Raw genomic sequence first — 22,263 nt, 5'->3', positions numbered from 1 at the left:
CCAGGTTTTCTGTTTTCACATTCTTCAATTCAGCCACTAGAATTATATCCTTCACTTCACCTACCTTACTGCCAATTTCCCAAACTCCCTTGCCCGACCACCATCCCGCTGGCATCAGTGCGGCCCTCGGGCACATCACAGATTAAACGTTTTGGTCCATGGGAAAATGTTTGTGAGTACCCACTTTCTACAGGAAGACCCTGGTGTGTTCAAGTCTTCCAGGAGAGCTGGGGAGGGAAGGGTGCATCCTCACCTTTGTCTTTGTTCAGCCAGCGGATGAAGCGTCCGTAGTTATGTGGTTTAAGAAGAAGCTCTTTCAGGAACTGCCATAGGTGGATGGGTTGCCCCGAGCAGGAAGAGTCAGCCTCGCTGTCTGCCCAGGGCTCCTCGCTTGCTGGAAGGGGCAAAGAGTGCAGGTCATCAGACCTTACGTATGCTGCTGAGGTTACCAGACATTCCAGCAGGCAGACTAATAGCCGGATAACCACTGCAGTCCACCAACCCAGGCAGCCCACCAACTAATGCAGCCTACAACCAAACCTAGCCAAACAATCAATTCAGTCCACCAACCAATACAGCACACTAACCAATGCAGTCAACCAACCAATGAAGCAGACCAATGAAGCAGGCCAAGCATCCAGCCCTTTTACAAATCACGCATAATAACATTTCATATTAAATTAACCAATCCAGCCCATAACGCAATTAAATCAAACAACCGTTTTGCCCAAAAAATCAACCCAATCTCGCTGATTAATAGAGCTTACTGACAAATCTAAGCCCTAAACCAATCCAGCCTAATGTCCAATCAGGCCTACCAATAGCCCAATTCAACCTATTATCGCAATGGAATTGAGCAAATAATATCATGGGGAAGGTCTGTAATTTACCAAAATATCGGCCACTCCAACCGTGACATGGGTATACCACAGTTAACGCTTGGAGAGTAGTGGCCAAGGACATGGTATATTATCTCAGAGAGTTCACCACCCCGGAGCTGAGTACTTATTCCACCTCCCCTGGTATCATTTCCAGCAACAGGAGCATGTTTTCTCTGTTTCTGCCCCTTGGAGCCCTAGAGACGAACACTACAATAACCCGCGCTTTAAGGCTCCCTGCCTTTAATCATGCTTCATCTGAAACACTGGATAGAGGGTTGAGTATCTTACCACAGAAGCGCACTTCTCCCGGGGAGGCCTTCTCCTTCATCCAGGCGGCTGGGGAGAAGCAGAAGCAACCAGTGAGGTGGGACCAGCGAGTTGGCAGGGCAAGTGAGAGCGAAGAGACAGGACGAGCAGTATTGAGAAAGCGGGAGAGGGAGCGAGAGAGAGAGAGCGAAAAACCATTGATATTCAATATAGTTAGGATCACAATCCATAACTTGCACAACAGCCATGCAAACCGTAACTCGCACACCAAATGCAATGCTTATAACTCACAATATTTATCCCAATAAGGAACAACACCAAAAAGTCCAATGTAATTAAATAAAACACTCTCAGACCTATAAATACTACTATAGTCATAGTTGTCTCTTTGTTAGTGTTAAAAATAATGTAATATGTAATGTCATCATAAGATTGTTTTCATTTACAATTACATCTGGAACATCGATGGGGAGGTTGTGACTAGTGCATCTGGTGTGTGAGTTATGGTCGCACTCCTAACCATAACGTGTGAATTCAAGTGGGTTTTCAGCTTTAATTAACAACCATAAACTCACTTTAACTCCGTTTTTTCCAGTCAATGTCTAAGAGTGCTTTTCAGGTCGTGCCTAGCGCAGCGCGCATGCGCTTCCCTAGGAGATGACCTTTTGGAATCGGTCTGCACTTTTCTAACACTCGTGCGTGTGGCGGCATCCACCTTGTGGGAACGAGCAGCGGCGCGTAGGGGCCATCTGTTTTTAATTAGCATGGCCGCGCGCGCTTGGCTTCCGGACTCAATATCCCATTTCGTGCTATTTGCTTTATTTTTTTTTTTGGTTTACATGAACCAGGCAGCTGGCAAGTGCTGACAAGCTCCTTTTTCACACATCACAATATTTTTCACCAGTTTCATTTACCGTTTTAACATGGCCATTCAGCATGCTATGCCAGCATTTTTACAAATACTGTACCCATCATGACACATATGCACACCGGCGTCATGGCAAATGTGCACACATCATAATGCATGTGCACGCTCACATCATGATGCGTGGTGATCATCTTGGAATACGTTGCTTTGATGAAAAGCTAATTGAAAGATTGCAGGCCATACGTGTGCATGAGTTCACGCATGCCGGTACAAACAAGCATTAACAAAGCTACTACTTCAAATACTTAAAGCAGAGACCTACTGACTTTGCCAATGCCTGATTTTCAAGAATGCAACTAATCTGGGGAGCAGTGAGCAAGTGAGGAGTTTTCTGGTAAGTAGTAAATGGTGACTGGTCAGTTTCTTGTGTGGGTAGTTTTGTTTATCACTGCTGCTCCAAGGCAATAAATAGTATTGCACTGCAACTGAATAACAAAGTTCCTCTCGATGGACACGTGACTCCCCAGGAGTAACAAAGCAGAGCAGCCAAGGCTTACTTCAAGGAGATGCGGGGAGTTGGAAACTCAGACACTGGACCACACAGTAAAGAACACTCAAACTCCAAGTCCAGTCAGTGCTATAGCTTCAAAGAACAAGCATTGGCATAACCAATAGGTCTTGCCTTTGGGACCTTATAAGCGTTTAGCCATGCAACAGTTGATGTTGTTGCACCAAGGATTTTGTGCTGCGTAACTAAATACTTATAAGGTCCCGAAAGCGAGACCTATTGGCTATGCCAATGCTTGTTAAATACTGTAGGAGTGTGCAGAGAGCATAGTCTTAAAAGAAGAACTTCTACCAGAAATGCTGTACCCAGTGACAGCATGCTAGCTTAGAGCACAGGTGGAAGAATAGTCACATATAGATAGGAGGTGCTGGTGAATATTGTTGAATAGGGCGTAGTACGTCCTAAATGTTGACATTACGAATATTCACACTTTTCACATTACACATAATTCTAATTTCTGGAACAGGGAGATTAAGTGATTTGACCAGAAACTCTGAATGTTTGGTTCAGTGACAAAGCCAGAATTACACTGCAAATCTCAAGGACCTTTGACAATTCATTTAACATTAGACCACGTGAAGGTAGAAGTTAGAGGTGGGTGATTTAAGAGTCAGAGAGACAGAAGATGAAGCATGGAATGAGGGATGAGGGTTTAGGACAGGGAAAGGAAGTAGAAAGGTGAGAGAGTGAATAGAGCAGAGAGAGTGAAAAGAGATTGAACTAAAGCAAGGGAGAGTGAGAGAGGGGGGGCAAGTCAAAGTGAGGAGGTAGAAAAGAAATAAGAGGTAGGGAGTGAGTGGATGAAAGAGAAAGAGAAATGGTAGAGTGAGAGGGAGAGAAACAGAAGAAGAAAGCGTGAGAGACATGGGGTAAAACAGAGAGAAATATGCCAAAGTTGGAAAAAGAGAGAAAGGGTAGAGTGAGAGAAAAGGTGTGGTATAGGGAAAGAGATAGGACTAGAAGACTTATGAAGTGGGGCAGTGAGCGAGAGAGAGGTAAACAATACAGAGAAATGAGGTGGAGTGAAAAATGAGGTTGGAGAAAGAGCGAAGGCAGGGACGACAGAAAGGTATGAAAAAGACAGAAAGATGTGTGAGAGAATATGAGTCATGATGCAAAGGACTGAGTGCCAGAAAAAGAAGGAGGCAGAGAGTGCATGTGTGTGAAACAGGAGGCACAACAAGAGATTAATATTTAGGGGAGAGACAAGATGGAGGGAGACAGATTGTTAGGCAGAGAGAGATGATGAGGTGTTGTGAAACCGAGGAAGTAGAAAGAGAGAATAAATAATTGAAAGTGGAAAAGGGGAGACATGGTGCAGATGATCTAGAATAGGAAGAGACAAGGCAGAATAAGAAAAGAAAGTGAAGGGAGCAATCTACTAAAGAGGCAAATAGCGAGAGCTGGAGAGGCAGAGAAGAGCACAGAAAGGGGAAGTCCAAACTGTGAAACAAGAGGAGCGGGAGACAAATCGTGAAAACAAGAGCATGAAACCGAGTGGAGAAGGAAGGAGACAGAGAAATAGAGAAACATAGAGGTGCACTCGTAGAACTGAAGAGATATATTCTAAGGTCGGAAAATGATTAATCTGAGATCCAACATCACAAGCACAGTGGAAAACAGATGGACAGAGAGATGCAGGCAAGAGTCTGAAGGGCCGGCAAGTATGAATGGGCCGACTCAGAGACGTCAGAGGTACAGGAGGCGACAATCATGTGACACGGGCACATGGATGCATGTTCAGCTTCCTGGACAGATAGCTATCTAGAGAGTCACATGGATAGCTAAACCACTAGGTATACAAGTACATGAACAGATAGTTACAGATATAAGTAGGCAGATACATGGCTCCACATAAAGGTAATGGGCAGATAGGTGTAGCTACATACACATATCGTTACATGGAAGCTAGATAATTCTACATAGCTAGCTACAATGATTGTGAGCTACACATTCGAGTTGCTAAAAAGACAAATGGCTACCGACACAGAAGGCTACACCAAGAGAAAGGTGGAAAGCTATGGAGATAGTAAAGACTAAGAGACCGTTAGTGTCAAAGGCTGCCAGATAACAAGTTAGCTACCACCAAGCGAACGTGAACTTACACAGAGTGGCATAGATATGTACCGAAGCATCTGAGGGCCACATGGGTCCTTGGTGAAGCATGGATCGACAGATGTGCAGCTTGAAAAAAGAGGAGTTTTTCCTTGGTTTGCAGATCCTTACCTGACTTCCAGATGTCCAAGTGGGCGTAAAGGACATCTCCGCAGAGCGGCGAGCGCTGCCGGAACTCCTCCTCCGGCATGGCGCAAAAGTCCTTCCCCGACAGCTCCTGGAAGGACTTTCCAATCTGGGGCAACCGGTACTGGTGCTCAGTCCACAGGATCCACTTCTGGACATTTCCAGCTGTCCATTCCATGGGGTCTGTCAGGGGAGATCAGGGAGGGGATGGAGTTAGCATCACTGCCCTGCTACCAGCACAAGAGCAGCCAGAGGACATCTGTGGCACGAGACTCTCTCACTACATCCAGTGCATGCTCCCAACTTTCTGTCATCCAGGCCAAGGACAGCTAAAGGATGAATTGCTGACAGCAAGATATTGTGTCCTAAAATGATGCTGATGCAACAGGAGAGGAAGAAGCTTAAGGCCGAAATGTTTGTAAATGTCACCAGATCACAAATGTGGCATACTGCAGCATTCATACTTGTTGCATGTTATTTATCCGTTTTAAATAAATGTTTGTTTTTCTAATTCTATTAGTTGCAATCATAAAGTTATAGGTATGATATCTGTCATGTGGATAACAGAAAGAAATCATAATTGTAATGTAAAACATAGCATTTAAAGAATTTGTAACCACTGCTGTTTGTGAAACAAAAGAACAATGAGGTGGTAGTGGGTAAGGTACCCCCAGCGGTAAGTAATAACAACACTGCACGTGGTTAAAGCCTCCCCCCAACCAGAGAGAGAGAGAGGGAGGAACATGCCTTAATTTGAACCGGTGGTTGCCGTTGGGGGCAACCAGCACTCACTGTTGGGGGCCAGCACTTAGCTTTCCACTTCAGACATATACTGAGAGCAAGAGAGGGCAAAATACACAAAGCCAAAAGCCGGAGGAAGAGAAAGGAGAAAAACCGCCACAAGAGTGAGCTAAAGTGGCAGGGAGAGTCTGGTGGAGGATAAAAGAGACATGAGGTGGTTTAAGACTGTGCAGCCTAGGTTTTCGGCTGGGTGGCATTTAATTGCACCAGACGTGGGCTTCTGAGCAGAACTTTGAGCACCAGCACTCACTCATTTACAAATTAGACTAGAGAGGAACAAATCCAAAGGCTGAGTCTATTTATAAGGTCAAAGAACTTTGAGATGACTTGCAATCCATTCTTTACATAAGAAAGGGGTATTTTTATTTCCTACAATATATGATCACCCCATTACATTCTTAGTCTCCTGCTCCTCCTAATAAAAACGAACTTCTGGTTGCAGTTAATGGGCAGTAAATGTGGGATCTGTACTGAGGAATTAAACACACCAATATGCAGCTCGTAATTTCTTAGCAGAACATACTATTAAGGGGCATATTATCAAGCCAGGTGATAAAATTATCGCCGCTTTAGAGGCAGAAAACTGCCGCTAAAGCGGCGATAATGGGCTTGATAATATGCTCTATGGAATTCCAATTGAAGCTCAGGTTAGATGTCCTTCACATCTAACATGGGCTTCAATTGGAATTCCATAGAGCATATTATCAAGCCCATTATCGCCGTTTTAGCGCCTGGCTTGATAATATGCCCCTAAGTCACCTAATGTAGCTATCAAAGCTACTTTCATGTTTTAGAAAGAGTGGGTAACACACAGATAGATTCCTGCTCCCTGTATTAAACCCTAGCAGTACAATAAATAATGTTATTAAGACTCGAGTTTGGGTGGGGCCTTGACTCACCAGCGGCTGAGCCGGGGCGGCTTAAATTGCCCCTCCTTTCCCGCAACAGTGACAACATACTGCCCTTAGCTGATCTGCGTCTGTGATTTATGACATGCTATTTTTTTATGTGTAGAAGTTATGAATATGTATATAACAAGAACACCAGGGGTTGACTATGTGCTGAGTGATAGAATCTCCTTAAGCAGAGCTTGTGAGTACGGGATCAAAAATGTATTTATGTCATGTCAGTTAAAATTAATCTGCCCAAGAAAGCATATTACTGGAAAGAAATATACTAGTGGCCCTGTATTTCTTCATACATGTATTCCACATGTACTTTCACTGGGATGGCATACGTATATATTGACCCCCCCTATCACTAGACTTCTGCAATAAACTATTGACACATTGCCTGAACAAAGCAGACACCATGTATTTTTAGCTAACAATCAAGAGAAACACCTGCTTCCCTTTCATACAAACAGGAACCAATTACACCAGATAAACAATCTTCATCTATATCATCCTTCCAAGAAATTACACCCTTAAAATGTGAAAACTTGTTAAAAAGTTGCAGCTCAGCTGGCTGACCATCACACCCACGCCCTTTGCAAATTTGTAAAAAGATCCTTCAACTGATGTCTGCTTGTATTACAGTTAGAAATATTATCAATAGTTTCTTAAACGCATGACCCTTCCTCGAGATATTTAAGAAGGCATACATATGCTCACTACTTAAGAAGAACATATTGGACCTTCAAAACCCCAGCATCTATAGACCACTCTCCAACACACTTTTCCTCATCAAACTGATGGAGACATCAACCTTTCCCCAGATCTCGGGATTCATAGAAGAAAACCAGATAATCTCAGACTAGCCAATAGCATTCCGGCCAGGAAGAGGGACCGAATCAGCCCTAATCCGAATTTTGGCTAACCTAAATAACACAGTCAACAAATATGGTGTTGCTGCTTTAATACTTCTAGACATTTCAACCACTTTTGGCACAGTAAACCATGATACATTACTTCTTAGACTGAAACAAGTAGTAATAGATTGCATAACTTTCAGCTGGATTTCCACAAGGACATACAATTTCACATCTACTTTTTAACATCTATATAAACCACTACTAAAACATAGCAACAGTGCAAAACGCATCTGCTACCACCATGCAGATGACACATAGATAATTCTCAAACTGCAGAACACTAAGGATATATGAACATCAAACTTCAACTGCTGCCCCATAGCCATAGACCACTGGATAATGTGGAATCACCTAAAGCTAAATGCTTCAAAAACTGAAATACTGACCTGCTGTGAACGGAAACATTATGATCCTCTATGGCTCTGGACATATGAACTGGAACAACCACCAAAAGTAGCAAAAGTGAAAAATCTTGTAATCTTCTTTGACTCTACACTTTACATGAATGTTTAAGTAGACAAGCCTCTTCAATCAACTACTAAGGCATATTTCAACATCTCGGAGTTCCTCTAACTGTACAAGCAACAACATCACTTGTCCTCTGCAAGCGTCACTATACAGTCAGTACCACAGCATCCCGCTATCTACTATCACCAGACTATAAAGAATCCAAAATTCACTAGCAATATTATCTCTCAATTTAAATATATGAACCTGCCTCTCCCCAGTCCTAAGGGTTCTGCATTGGCTCCCAACTGCAAGAAGATCCTACTTCAAGCGTCTGCATCACAAGGGGCAATAAATGGCAAAGTCTCCAACATTCATTGCAGCAAACATCACCAAATACTCCTAATCAAGAAGCTTACGCTCCAGGCTGGCATCACGCTTAGTAATTTCTGCTTACAGGAAGAAAACCACTGGAGGCTCCACCGTCCCCATTCAAGATGCATAAATATGGAACTCCCTACATGCAAAGATCACAGCCACTTAGAACTATTTAAAGCTGAGAAGAATGGTTAAAACACGGTTCTTCCCAACGTAGTCTGATTGAAAATCTACACGTCTCAATCTCTAGCCTCTGAGTCTGCAGTCAGAGACCCCTCACAGACCCTCTAAGATCAAGTAGAAACCAAATTAGCAAAACACCTTGACAAACAAGCCTTACTAATTTGAGGGAGTGCCTCGTCCCTCTAAATTCATATTACAATACGCCAAATACACAGAGATATAATCAAATAATCTTCAATATCAATGAAACCAAAAAAGTACAGTGCCAACACCACCAGAAGCCAAAAGACAAAAAACAGAAGCAAACATATATGACCTAACCATAGGTAACAACCCTCACCCTTTCTTTCTACTCTTTATATAGCCTCATATTGAATCCTATCTCAAAACCCTACTCCCAAAATCCTGCACAAAAACCAACCTCGGTTTTTATAGCTAGTGGTTATTCTCTCTCCTTTTGTATTGAATGATCCTCTCCCTACCGTCCATCCACTGCATGTCTCAATGCCACTCTGTTGCATGCATGCCTGCCTTACTCTCTACTATATTTCAACAACCTAACCATACCTTTCCTCTCATTTTTTTTTTTTGTTTGTTTTTGGAAGACCTTTATTTTTTCACAGCTGTGTCAGTATACATTCACCATCCATGGTGGCTCATCGAGTAGACATTAAGCAGATGTTTCCAAATAATATGACACAGACATTCAGCCAGTAACCCGGGGGTCCGGCGGCGTTGTACATGGTGGCATTGTTACAATCATTAGGTAATTACCTTGATAAATGACAGGTCTATGTTTTTCCTTATTCTTAGTGTCGGTAACAAAGATAACGCAGTATTCCAGCCCGCATTGTGGCCATTGCGGGTGTCACCCAGGCCCTTATTGAGAGTTGCACCAATCGTCGTGGGTAATCATGAACGTGGGGGTCCCCGGGCGGTACAGTGTCAGCGTTGTGTTCGCGATGCTGGCTAGAGCGTGGCAGCATTGTTTCAGTATAGCTCACTGAGGCATGAAAGCTAACGCTTAAGTTTCGGCAAGTCCAGTCTACAGCTTCATAAGCAGGGTCCATGTGCGGGCTGCGTGGCGCGCATCCGTCCCCCCATCGCTACGCCCCTGAAGTCGCTGGTTATCGGGGTGATGTCCAGTATGCAACTCAATGTACCCTTGCCAATATCTCACTGAGAGCTCCGGATGTACCCGTCCCTGTGAGGGCGCGTATGGCATCGCATCTCTGCTGCCAGAGAGCGGTGTGTGTTTAATAGGGTGTCGCTTCGGGGAGTCCAGACGACGCGTCCATCATCTGTTATCCGAGATAAGATAGGAGTCCGGTCAAGGAACGTGACCAGTAAACAAACTGTTCCCTACGCTCGTGTGGCAATAGGGGGGGTAGGGGTTAGGGTTGTAAATGCAGGTGGGGCAAGGGGGAGGGGGGGAGATCATCATGTGCTGTAGCGGGGGGGCAGCAGCTGTCCAGAGGGGCACAGCGGGGCTGTGCATTGTGCGCGGGAAGCAGCGGACGGGAGGGGGGGGGAACCCCCAGGCAGGTTGTGAGCCCAAAGCGTTGATGCCCTCACTCATGTTCTTGGTGCGCAGGGCGCTCTGCTGCGTTGGGGGGAGAAGGGCAAGGTGTTCCCAGCCAGGTGATGTGAGAGTAGCGTCGAATCGTGGCAGCAGCATTCGTGTGGTGTGTGATATCCGCATGGTGATGTATCCCTGGTGTCGGTCTCATTTAGGGCGGGAGCAGAGGCTACCAGAGGCGAGTGGGGGGGGAGGGAGTTGGCTCCGCCGCAGCATTAGGGCCGTCTCTGACTGACATCAGGAGATCGGTTAGAGCTATAGTCTCAGGTTATCCCTCGTTCCTGGCAGGCCATCTGGAATGCTTTAAGGAGGTCATCCCAAAGCTGGGCGATGGGGAAATTCCGGAGTCCCGCGGTTTCCTCCCGAAGGAGCACCGTACTCTCCGCTTGTGCCCAGTTGGTGAAGGAGGAGTGTCTAGTGTGCGGGGGGGTCGTGGCCTTCCAGTGCTTAGTGAGCAAGCGCTTGGCCGGTATAAGTCCCATGTCCCAGAAGCATGCCTGCACTTTGTTGTTTTTTGTGCGCTTATACAATCCTAATATGCATGCCTCCCATGTGTGTGGCAATTGCTCGTCAGTGTCGCGCGCGAGTAATGTCAATATTTCGTCCCAATATGCCCGTATACCAGGGCAGTGCCACAGCATATGTAGGAGGTCCACTCCCGGCTGCGAGCAGCGCTGGCAAGCTGCGTCCGTTAGGGAGAAGTATCTATTTATCTTGTCGGGCGTGAGGTATGCACGTTGTAATATGTAGTACTGTATAATTTTAAAACGGGGATTACGTGGGATGTTGGTCGGGCCAGCCAGGATCAATGCCCATTCTTTATCTGTCCAATCCCTTCCCCTGTCTGCCGCCCAGTGTTCTCTCAGCAGTAGTGTGAATGGTTGCGAGTGTGCCTGTAGAGCTTGCGCTAGCCAGTGTATGATGTGCGAGCCATTGCCCATGACGTGTAAGTATTGTATGAAGCTGTGCATCGGGAGTTCTGCTGAGATGTCGCCCCAGGAAGTAGTAAGCGTGCGCAAGAGGGACGCGTGCAGTAGGAACTGCCCCGGCGGGAGAGCTGTGCTATCAGTCAGGCATGTGAAGGTGAGCAATTCACCATCTGCGTCGAGGTCACTCAGCGTGCCTACCCCTGCACGCTCCCAGCTAGTCAAGTGGGCTTCAGTAAGCGGTCCCGTCGGGCCAGACGTGCCTAAAAGTGGTAAGATCGAGGCGTATGGCGTAGTTGCTCGTGTGAGACGAAGGCACCGCAGGAAACACCTGCGCGCCACCGCCAGGTATATCTGGGAGGGGCATTGAGTGCGGGTGATCGGATGGAACAGCGTGTTAATTTGCGTTTGTGTCCAGGCAGCTGTGTTCGAGGCGGTATCCTCGAGGTGATTGCCGCTCAGCCAGCCCGCCACCCATTGCATCTGCGCCGAGAGGTAGTATAGCTCCATGTTAGGGACTGCCAAGCCCCCCGAGTCTATGGGCATGTATAGTTTGGTCAGCGCCACTCGTGGTCTCCCCTTGTTCCAGATGAGGCTGCGCAGCAGCCCCTCTAGATCGCGGAATAGCTTGGTGGGAACATACGTGGGCATGTTTGCAAAATAATAGAGTAGTCGAGGCAGCACAATCATCTTAGTCAGCGCAATGCGGCTAGGCACAGTGAGGGGTAGGGTGTTCCAGAAGCCGATTTGTGCTCGGATGGAAGCTATCGTTCGGAGGAGGTTTCCTTACAAGATGTCTGTTGGGTTTCTGTATATTCGTATCCCCAAGTAGCGAAAGGTGGTGGGGTACCACTGCAGCTTATCCCCGCCCAGACGGATGTCACATTCAGGCGTGTCCGGGCTAAAGGGGTAGGCCCCCGATTTGGACCAATTGACTCTCAGGCCCGACACTTCCTCAAAGATGCGGAAAATGTCAGTAAGGGAGGCGGGGATATCAGTTATATCTCGGACGTATAGCAATAGGTCATCCGCGTACAGTGACACCGCATGCAGGCCGTCCGCTAATGGGATTCCCAATTCCGGTCCATGTGCCCTGAGAGTCGCGGCCAGGGGTTCCATGGCCAGGGAAAACAACAATAGCGACAGTGGGCAGCCTTGTCTAGTGCCTCTGCGGACCCGGATGGCATCTGAAAGGAGCTGGCCCGTGCGGACTCGGACTGTCGGTCTGCCATAAAGCAGGCCGACCATGGCTCCGTACCCTCCCCCTAGTTGGTACTTCTCCGTAACTGCTCTCAGGTACGGCCACTCGACCGAGTCAAAGGCCTTCTCCAGGTCCAGTATCAGGCAACCCGCTCTGGGCCATTGCTGAGTAGCGTACTCCTGCACCCGAAAGAGGCGTCGGATATTGTGGGAAGTGTGGCGTGTGGGGACAAAGCTATTTTGGTCCTGGTGTACCAGGTGGGGCACATGGGGGGCCAGCCTCCGGGCTAATGCAGAGGCCAGTATCTTGTAATCCGTGTTTAGCAGCGCCAGGGGGCGGTAAGAGCCCATCCGTGTGCTATCTTTGTCAGGTTTGAGGATAGAGACCAGAGTGGCCTCGTTTAACGTTGGGGGTAAAGCGGCGTCTTCCGCCGCCGCGTTGTACATTCTCAGAAGTTCTGGGACGAGAATATCCGAGCCAGCCTTGTAAAGCTCAGCTGGTAGCCCGTCCGGGCCCGGGGATTTGCCATTAGATAGGTTAAAGATGGCTTCTCGGAGCTCGTCCGATGCGAGTGGGGCTCCCAGTTCATCTTGCTGCGCGATAGTCATTTGTGGCATTTGCAGGGGGGAGAGGTAGCCAACAATATCAGGGTGGGGGACTGGTAGGCGGGATCGATACAATGCCTCATAGTGGGCGATGAAGGCGTCATGTATGCGACGTTGTGTGTACACTAGTTCCCCTCCGTCCGTCCGTATGGCTGCCACTGGGGCTGAACGGGCTTCTTGGGAAATCAGCCAGGCTAAAAGTTTGCCGGGCCTGTCGCTTAGGTGGTGTGTTCTCGCTGAGTGTGCAGCATAGTTTATGTGGCGGAGTCGCTCTAATAGGCGCGCATGTTCCGTATGGGCTTCGTGTAACGGGTCCTCATCACCGTCAATAGCCCCCTCCTCCCTGGCGAGCAAGGCAGACTCCAACCTAGTTAGGTCCCTCTCCAGTTGGTGTCTCATGTGGCCCTGTGTGCTCAGACAGTGCCCTTGGAGCACTACCTTGAAGGCGTCCCATTCTGCCTGAGGGGAGGACGCCGTGCCTGCATTGTCTGCAAAGTACTGTGCAGTACGCATGAGTAGGGAATCGCGGAAAGTCGCGTCCAGTAACAGTGCTGGTTGCAGGCGCCAAGTGGGCACAGGGGGGTGCGGTTGTTCCCAGGTTATGGACAAAAAGTGTGGGTTGTGGTCCGAGTGCGTGCGGCCCATGTAATGTGTATCTGTTACGTGGGGTAGAAGGCCAGTGGATGCCATGAACCTGTCCAGGCGGACGTGCAAGCCATGAGCGCCTGAGTAGTAGGAATATGCCCGTGTCCCCGGGTTGCGTATTCTCCAAACATCATGCAGGTCCCACTGTGTGGCCCACTCCAGTAGTGCTTTCGTAGCTCCCTGTGTGGAGGCGTTAGCTGGGGGTGGGGAGGAGCGATTCAGCGTTATATCCAGTGTGCAATTATAGTCGCCCCCCAGTATCCACGAGGCTGCATGCCAAGGTGCCATGGTCGCTGAGAGACGCGCCAGGAAGCCACCCTGATCGACGTTGGGGGAATAGAGGGACACTAGTGCAATTTGCTGTCCATCTAGCCTACCTTGTGCAGCGGTAAATCTGCCCTCTCGGTCTATCGCAACATCTGTGACCTCCCAAGGGGTCCCGGGGCGGATCCATATCAGTGCTCCGCGAGCGTATGAGGAATAGTCCGTGGCATACAGTTGCCCTCGCCATCTGCGGTGCAGTGCCCGTACCTCAGCCCTGTTTAAGTGCGTTTCTTGGAGTAGCGCTATGTTGATTTTATGTCGCTTTAAATATGAGTAAATGTGGTAGCGTCTAGCCGGTGTGTGCATTCCCCTGACGTTCCAGGTACATATTTGTACACTAGCCATAGCAGTCGTGTGTGTGAGCGTCCCCCACTCCCTTCAAAGGTGGAACACCCAGCACAGTGTTCCCCCAAGTCTAGCGCATCGCTCCCACCGCAAAGTCATTGTTGGTGCCGCACGTGCAGTGCCATGATCTCCAGCAGTACATGGGGATAGGGAAGAGAGGGAAAACATATAGCCTCGACATGGCAACAAAATCAAAAATGCCAAAAGGTCGGCTGTACAACATGTCACCGTCCAAACGCTCGAGTGAGCTCGTAAACTATACAGTCTTAGAGGGTATCTTGTGGCTTATATTCTAACAGTAAACAAAACGGTGTAGTCTTTGGAGAGCTCGGCATCCCTCCCGGGTGAGGTGTGGAGGCCGTTGCTGTCCGGCGGACGCTCAATGTCTGCCGCTCAGTGCCACATCAGCGGCCTACCCGGATGTCTATCAGGCGTGGGCAAGGGCCTCAGGGGGACATACCCCTTTCCGAGCATCTCTTGTGACATCAGATCATTGGGATAGCATCATAGTTCAGGCGTTCGTGTCTGTGTTGTGGGTGACTGAGTCTCGTGTCTACAAACAGAAAATGTACTCACATTGTCTGGCTCCGTTCTCGAGGTCTTGGAGCGGAGATGGTCTGGACGCAGGTAGGCCAATGATTCACCCAATGGGGGGCGAGGTAACTAGGCAGGAGCCTAGGTAGGTCTGTACCGTGCTTCAGAGGGCGGGCCGCAGCCGGGTTCTAGTCAGCCAAAGAGATCCACTGTTTGCGGTGTGACGTCCGGGGGGTCCCCAGAGCGCTGGGTATCCGGGATACCGTAGATCGCCTCATCATCCGTCAAGGACACGGCAGGGCTAGCGCCCGGATGAAGTGATTGCGTCGGGGAATTGCTGATTTCTGCTACTCTGCGTAGGGCATCTCGCTGTTCGTGTTGAATTAGGTCCACCGATGGGGAGTGAATCATCACATCTCTGGCCCGCGGAGGCGTGGGCGACTTGCGGCGTCGTCGTCGTCGTGGTCCTCGGGTCCTCTCTGCGGTGGTAGTTCCCAGCACTCTTCTCGGCGCCTCGGGCATTCCTCCATCTAGCCAGGCCTCCGCTTCCTCAGGGCTCGTAAAGAAGTGTGTCTTGTCTCGTGCTACCACTCGCAGTTTGGCAGGGAAAAGTAGCGAGTATTTGAGGTCCGCTTCGCGCAGTCACCTTTTCACTGCCAGGAAGGAATGCCTTTGTCTCTGTACTTGCACAGTATAGTCCGGGAAGAACATCACCGGGGCATTATCTATGTTGATTTCCCCTAGTTTCCTGGCTTCGCGTAGTATGGCATCGCGATCCCTGTAGTTGAGGACACGAAGGATGAACGGTCTGGGGTTAGAGCCAGGTGGGAGCGGTCTCGTGGGCACTCGGTGGGCTCTCTCCACCACGAAGTAGGGGGAGAGCACGTCTTCAGGCAGCAGTTCTCTTAGCCAGTCCTCCACACGGCGAGCCGGATCCATCCCTTCCCATTTCTCCGGAATGCCTACTAGGGGGATGTTGTTCAGTCGCGCCCGTCCCTCCGTGTCCACGGCTCAGTCTTCCAAAAATTCCACTCTGTTCAGGAGGTCTTGTACTTGTTTGTCTGTCTGCGTCGCCTACGGTTCAATAACTGCCATTGTATCTTCCAGCGCCTTGGTGCGATCTTGTAGCTTCCTGTGGTCGGCTCTGAGGTGGGTTAGGTCTATTGCCACGCCATCGATTCTGGTCTCCAGGGAGGTGCGTGTCTGTTGGAGGGATTCTTCCATCCTTTCCATCGCTGCTAGGACGCTGTCCAGCTTCGACGCCACTTGTTCGGCATCCATCTTGGGCATCGTTTTTGTTTGCTTTCCCTTTGTTGACGCGCTCCCCGATCCGGTGCGTGTTCGCACCCCTCCAGACATGGGGCTGGCGGTGCGTGCGAGGTATTCTCTCCTGCCGCGGGGGGGGGTGGAGGTCCGTCCCGCGTGGCAAATCACCCCTGCGACGTCGAGGCTGGCGCGTGGGCCGTAGGTCGCCCTCAGAGAGAGGAGTGTCCCACACACGTATCCCAATGCGTTTCAGGGTTCTGCAGCTGCAGGCCACCGGGTCCCATGTAGTGCGTCCTGGTCGTTGTGGCTCCAGAGGTGCCAGGCAGTGAAGGGCCTGATGTCGGTTGGGCGGATGCCAGGTGTCCCCCACCAGGGTGCGTGGTCACATCCGTGTCTCTGGCCCCTCTGCGGATTTGTTCACCCCCGCGGTGTTTGGAGGCGCAGGTTCTGTGCTACAAAGGTCTATGGGGTCCAGCCAGTCACGTCTTCAGACCCCATGGCGCCGGCAGGTAGCGGTGATAATGGTAGCCACGTCCAATGTGTAGCGTTGCCCCTGTCCGGTTGAAGTCCGTCCTCAGGTCTCAGTGTTCTCCAGGAAGGGGGGGGAGCCACAGTTTCCCCTCATGCACCCCGAGATTCCAATGTTCGCAGGAGTAGTCCACTCCTTCAGGAAGCGAGTCAGCCCCAGCGGCGTCTGGAGGGCATCAACTGCAGTGTGGTAACGGAGAGGCACTGTCTTCACCCAGGCGCTGCCCCGCCGCTCTCGGGTCCCCAGGCAGGTAGCTCTCATGCAGGTCAGGTGCCCAAGTCCCCTCTCACATGGCTCCCCAGGGCCGGCTCCAGCTTGCTACCGCCTCCAATCGCATCTCCGGGGGGGGGGGGGGTGTCCAGATTTCTCCGAGCCCAGCCCCAGCCCTGTGGGGGACCTCGCCGTAAGGGTCGCGGGCTTCTGCGTGTTGCCGCAAGTTTCTCCCCGTAGGCCGCAGTTCAGGGCCCAGTAGGCCGCCGGAAGCCGCGGACTTGCGTCGCCAGGGTCCCTAGCGGCGTCGCTGCCAAGTCAGCCTCAACCTCGCATCTGGGGTCGGTGCGGAATCTTACCGCCGATCGTCACCGGAGGCAGCCGGAACGTGCACCGGGGCTCGAGACAGGTCCGCCAGCAGTGTCGGGCCGTGCAGGATGTTTTGTGTCGGAGAATCGACCCGGGGTAGGGGAGCTCAGTCGGGAGCTCTACCCGGGCACGTCCGTCCGCATCGCGTGTTAAGCCACGCCCCACCATACCTTTCCTCTCATATCACAAACTCACCTTCTGGGTAACCACTTGTTGCAGTCTAACAATATCTCACCTTTTCTAGCCTATCTGCACTTCCCAGTTTGACTCACTGCTCATCTCAAATCACAAACTCTCCTTCCATTCACCCTCTCCTGCTGTCTATCATTATCCAACTTTCTCGAGCCCATCTGCTCATCCCATTTTCAACTAGCATGTGCTCTTACTAATAATCACACTTACTTCCAACTAACTTAATCTACTGTGAGAAACTGGAGAAAAAGCCTCTCACAATTTCCTAAGAGCATAAGTCTACCCTAACAGCCAACAATATACAATAACCAATAACCAGTAGACTAACCCATAATTTTGGTTAGGGGATAGGATGCTACCTGTCATAGAGAGTTTCAATGTCTCAACAGGAGTAGTAAGCACTATATAAATACAATTACAGTACAAGATATATCTGTATGTGTATATAAACTCCACAATCCTTGGCACCCATAGGGTCCTATTAGATGGTAGAATGCATGCCGGGGGCGTGGTTCTCTGAGGATAAGTTCATGGTGGCACACACAAGGCTTTGTGTATAACAAATCATGTTCGAATCATGTTCCCTTTCCACACTCAACCATGATAATAAATAGCATAGTACACTCTGAGCATCTTCCTACATACTACAAATATATTTGAATCTATCTATCTATCTATCTATCTATCTATCTATCTATCTATCTATCTATCTATCTATCTATCTATCTATCTATCTATCTATCTATCTATCTATCTATCTATCTATCTATCTATCTATCTATCTATCTATCTATCTATCTATCTATCTATCTATCTATCTGTCTGTCTGTCTGTCTGTCTGTCTGTCTCTGTCTGTCAGGTGACAATAGCTCTTGTGCATTTCTGTTTTGCTAATATCTATCTATATGACTACTTCCGTCTGGAGCCACTCGGGTAGGAGGCAAATTCTTTATAAACGTGCGAGGCCCTCAGGCTACAGCCACAGTCTGCTAGACCTCTTAAGGGTTCATCCTTCCTCCAACTGTATTTAACTTCCATCCTTCATCCGGTGCACATACACCTCCATTCCATGCCTCATCATATTCTTACAGCAACACATTTGACATTCTACAACATGCCACTCAACGCATGCCGACACAGACACAGCATGCCACTATATCATCCCCTCTCCTTACACACAGGTTAGATGTCAAACAGACATCTTAAGCATTCAGAAACAACAAAACAAACGTCCACCTCTTCTCCCTCTTCCACAAGCAACACACGCATAAGAACAGCATCCACAGATACACACTCACACATTCAGACGTTCAGCCCGGCACTCCACCGTACCCAACACCCAACACGAGTTGGCCAACCCAATGTGACCAAGCAGCATATGAAAGAAAGCAATCTGCACACATTACCACGCCCACACATGCTGCATAAACTTCAGACAGAATGTCTCCTGTACACAATGATGATGTTTTCTAGCATTACAACAAACAAATGATGGACGGAATGCTGACAATGCAGACATTCTCCCCCAGTCAAGAGATCTGTGTTAAATCCATCGTTCTTTTGCCCACTACGCCACCCCAGTTCAGACATGGCCATATGCAAATCAGTCTTGACCCTGTGCCTCATGGGAACAGTCCAGCCCGAACTACCAAGCCATGTCTTCCCTGGACCGGAATCAAGCATCCTAGGACCGGTTTCTGGCTATCAGCCGTCATCAGCCAGGATAGCTTGACTCCGGTGGCGTACTGAGCACAGGTCCCATGTCTGGGAATACCCATCCCACTTAGGGCGAAAAGCGTTACAACAAACAAATGATGGACGGAATGCTGACAAAGCAGTCTGTGCATGTTTCCTAGCATGCACAGACTGAACTTCGAACACTGGAGCAGTCCAGTATTCGCATCCTGAACACCAGTCTCCTTCAGTACTCTGGACTGACTTCCTAAGGCGCCAGGGAAAGAACCACCCACATACTACACCCTACACTTAGGCCCACTGAAGCTAAACACACAGGTCTGTCAGATCCTCACATCCATCACCCTGTTCGAAACACTAATAAATTCACCCCACACAATAAAGTATTGATCTTCCCTATGTTTGCAACAGTAGAAAGTAGGGTACTACACTTCCACACATTTTCAACATCATAAACGAGGCTACTACACTCCCATGTTCCGAATATGAGTAATTAGGGTACTCCATCTTTCTCATATTTGCAAAACTAAGATCCCACTTTGTCACAGGGTACCACATCACCCCCACATTTGCACATGTGGACACATACATCCAGTGCATTACCCCACTAATTTACCAAGAAAGGAACAAAACTCCACATCCACAATCTGCCAGCCTGACTAGCATATTTAGTAAGAACAGTCGACATCAAATGTGCACACGATACACCTAACACAAACTACAGGAGGGTGTCCTTCCATTCCTCAACCTGCCTTGTAAACGGAAGCTTGCAAACAACAGAAGCGTTGTCAAACACAGAAATCACATTACATCCATACTCTAAACTTCTGCTTCAATCCTATATACAACACAACCTGCGTGAGGGTCTTGTGCTTCCTCCCCCGTCCTGCCATGCAGCAATAAATCATGCACACCAAATACTTGCACAGGTGCAATTTCACTCTAATCACTATCCTTTACATTAACAATTTACTTTTGTCCCACAAACTCTATGAAGAAGAAGCTTATGAACACAAGGATTATGCATTTCCGAGGAGTAAACAACACCACGTGCATATCTAACATACAATGCATGTATTTTTCCTTCTTGTAGGCAGCATGAAAAACCTACAAATTAGCATAAATAAATGTCACTACTCCATAATTTAAAAATAACGTTCTGAAAGACAATACATGTTTCACATTTCATCAGCACAGTGTAAAGCTCTTTCTCTAATTCCTCTGCTGCTTACTACTCTCTCTAAACAGCTCCTCTGACCCAAGCAGTGACACTGATGAGTTCTGTGCAGGTCTCTTCTCGACACATACAGGCAGAATATGCTTTCCTTCTTACATTTCCATAACATTGAACATAGTCCTACTTCTCTTTCTATAGACCCACTTTTCTTTCGGTAACAACAAGTGGATGGTTAAAATTAGGGGTAGAGTAAAGCCTTGTTCGACTCAAAGTTAATGTAATTACATTTAAATAAAAAAAGAAGAATAAGAAAACAATTAGCATTTTCGCAAAGTTTAAGGTTAGGAGCTGGGCACAAAGTGAAGTTAGGACAAAGTATTACCTATCTCAATATTACGGATAAATGAAAAAGTAAAGGCAGTTAAAAGGAGGGGACATAGAGGTTTGAAGAAAAAAAACAGTAGAAGACAGGCACCTATATCCCAATATAGCACAACTGGATCTAGTGGAAACTATTTGCAACTGGCCAAGTGGAATGTTCACTGTGGCGCTGTCCTGAAGTCATCAGAAACCTACCCCATTGCCTTTACCCCATAAGAAGGTAGCAGGATGTTGAGGCAAGTTTTATGTCAGAATATTAATAAAAAAATATCGTCTGACATAAATATTATAGCCTAAATATTATTTACAAATATATTGTTTCATTGGGTGGGTCATATTTTTGTAAGCGATTATAGAAAACAATATTTTTGCCAATATTCAGGCCACAATATTCTGGTACCATACTCCAGGCAAATAGGTTGGGGAAGTGGAAGTGATGATGTATGCGAGTGACAGGCCTGGGGCAACCGCCTGCTGCCCTTTCTAAGTGTTATCAGCAGCATGTGTCTAGCATACTCTACCGTCAGTATCGCATTGTACAACTTTCTTAACCGTGGCACCTTTATAATTTAACTCATGGTCCTCCTGCTCATGTTTGGTGAGTTCCCATTTTTAGGTCGAGCATTCAAGACCTCTTGTGTATCCTTAAGTATATACTTATTATATACTTATATGTTATATACTTATATGTGTATGTACTTTGTGGGCTCTGGAGATCAGCCCTAGGACTTGTCTGCTTTTTTTTCTGTTCAACTGCCTCTATTTAACTGTCTTGATACAAAATGACCAGCAGTGGACAGAATTGCTTTCTGCCGAGAGACTATCTCTTTTTTATTTTTCTGGCAACTGCCTCTATTTAACTTTTTTGATAGAAAACGACCAGCAGAGGTCAGTAAAATACCAGAATCACTTTAGCATTCTATAGATTCCAGTCCATAGAAATTGTCTTTCAAGAGCACCCGTAGACAATATTTTTTTCAAATCTTGTGATATGACCGCTGAAGGCCCTGATTTTATATTTAAAACAGAGTTTTGGACTATACCATTTCCCGCTGAAAGGCAATATTTCTCTCCATGTGTTACTATACCTGGCGTGCCATGCAGTTTGGTGCTTACTTTACCTCTGTGTTAAGGAACAGTAGATGTTTCATCACCCAGGCTAATGTGCTGCATAGCTAAACACATATAGGGTCCCAAAGGCAAGACCGATTGTATTGCAAATGCTTGTTTAGACTTCTCACTCCCAGGTCCTAATCGCCATCTTGACCCTTTCTTGCGACAGCTACTGCCACGCCCAGATAAATATACCCCGCCCATATTATCTACCCTACCCTCTGGCATGTACCCGCTGCTAGGCTGTGATTCCCTTCCGCGCATGCGCAAAGCCCTTAGTGACGCCCTTCTTCACACCTCTCTATCTGTCTGCACTTCTTCCTCCCTTGTGCTCCTCCTCACTCTGAGCTAAGGGGTGGCTGTTTCTCGGAGGTGCGAGCCCACCTGCATTCAGCTCGCTCGGGGAGATGGTGTGGTGGGAGCAGTAAATATTTGCGCACAAATTATAATTTTCTGAAAGTCAAACATTGTCATCTTTTTCTAAAACTGACGCACTCGCTGTGTGTACAGGAGTAAAGTTAGCTGCCACTGCCAGCATCCCTGAGTCTTCTGCACCTCAATCCACCCCCCTCCTCACTTCCCTACACATGAGCTAATCCTCAGGCCCCTGCGGCACTAGGCTTCCAATCAGAATTCATGCTGCGTCATACTATTCTATACTGTGGTATGTTCGAGGCCACTGCAGTTATGCAACTCTACGGCTGTGGCACACGGGCTGCATCAGC

At 48.1% G+C, this 22,263-nt stretch overlaps 1 protein-coding gene across 2 annotated transcripts in view; it reads right to left on the bottom strand.

The window, feature by feature from the left end:
• Positions 1 to 22,263, bottom strand: part of SPDEF (SAM pointed domain containing ETS transcription factor) — a 494,981-nt gene that overhangs the window by 5,351 nt on the left and 467,367 nt on the right. For both annotated transcript variants that reach the window (XM_085646123.1, XM_085646121.1), the window contains exons 3-5: positions 4,811 to 5,008; positions 1,170 to 1,217; positions 254 to 394 (exon numbers count right to left, since the gene is read on the bottom strand). In XM_085646123.1, coding sequence (XP_085502249.1) covers positions 254 to 394; positions 1,170 to 1,217; positions 4,811 to 5,008 — 387 coding nt within the window. The remainder of the gene's footprint in view (positions 1 to 253; positions 395 to 1,169; positions 1,218 to 4,810; positions 5,009 to 22,263) is intronic.

Source organism: Triturus cristatus, chromosome 1_1 (assembly GCF_964204655.1).
Source record: "Triturus cristatus chromosome 1_1, aTriCri1.1, whole genome shotgun sequence".
NCBI lineage: Eukaryota > Metazoa > Chordata > Amphibia > Caudata > Salamandridae > Triturus > Triturus cristatus.
The sequence above is the reverse complement of the archived record's forward strand: the minus strand, read 5'-3'. Positions and strand labels throughout refer to the sequence as shown.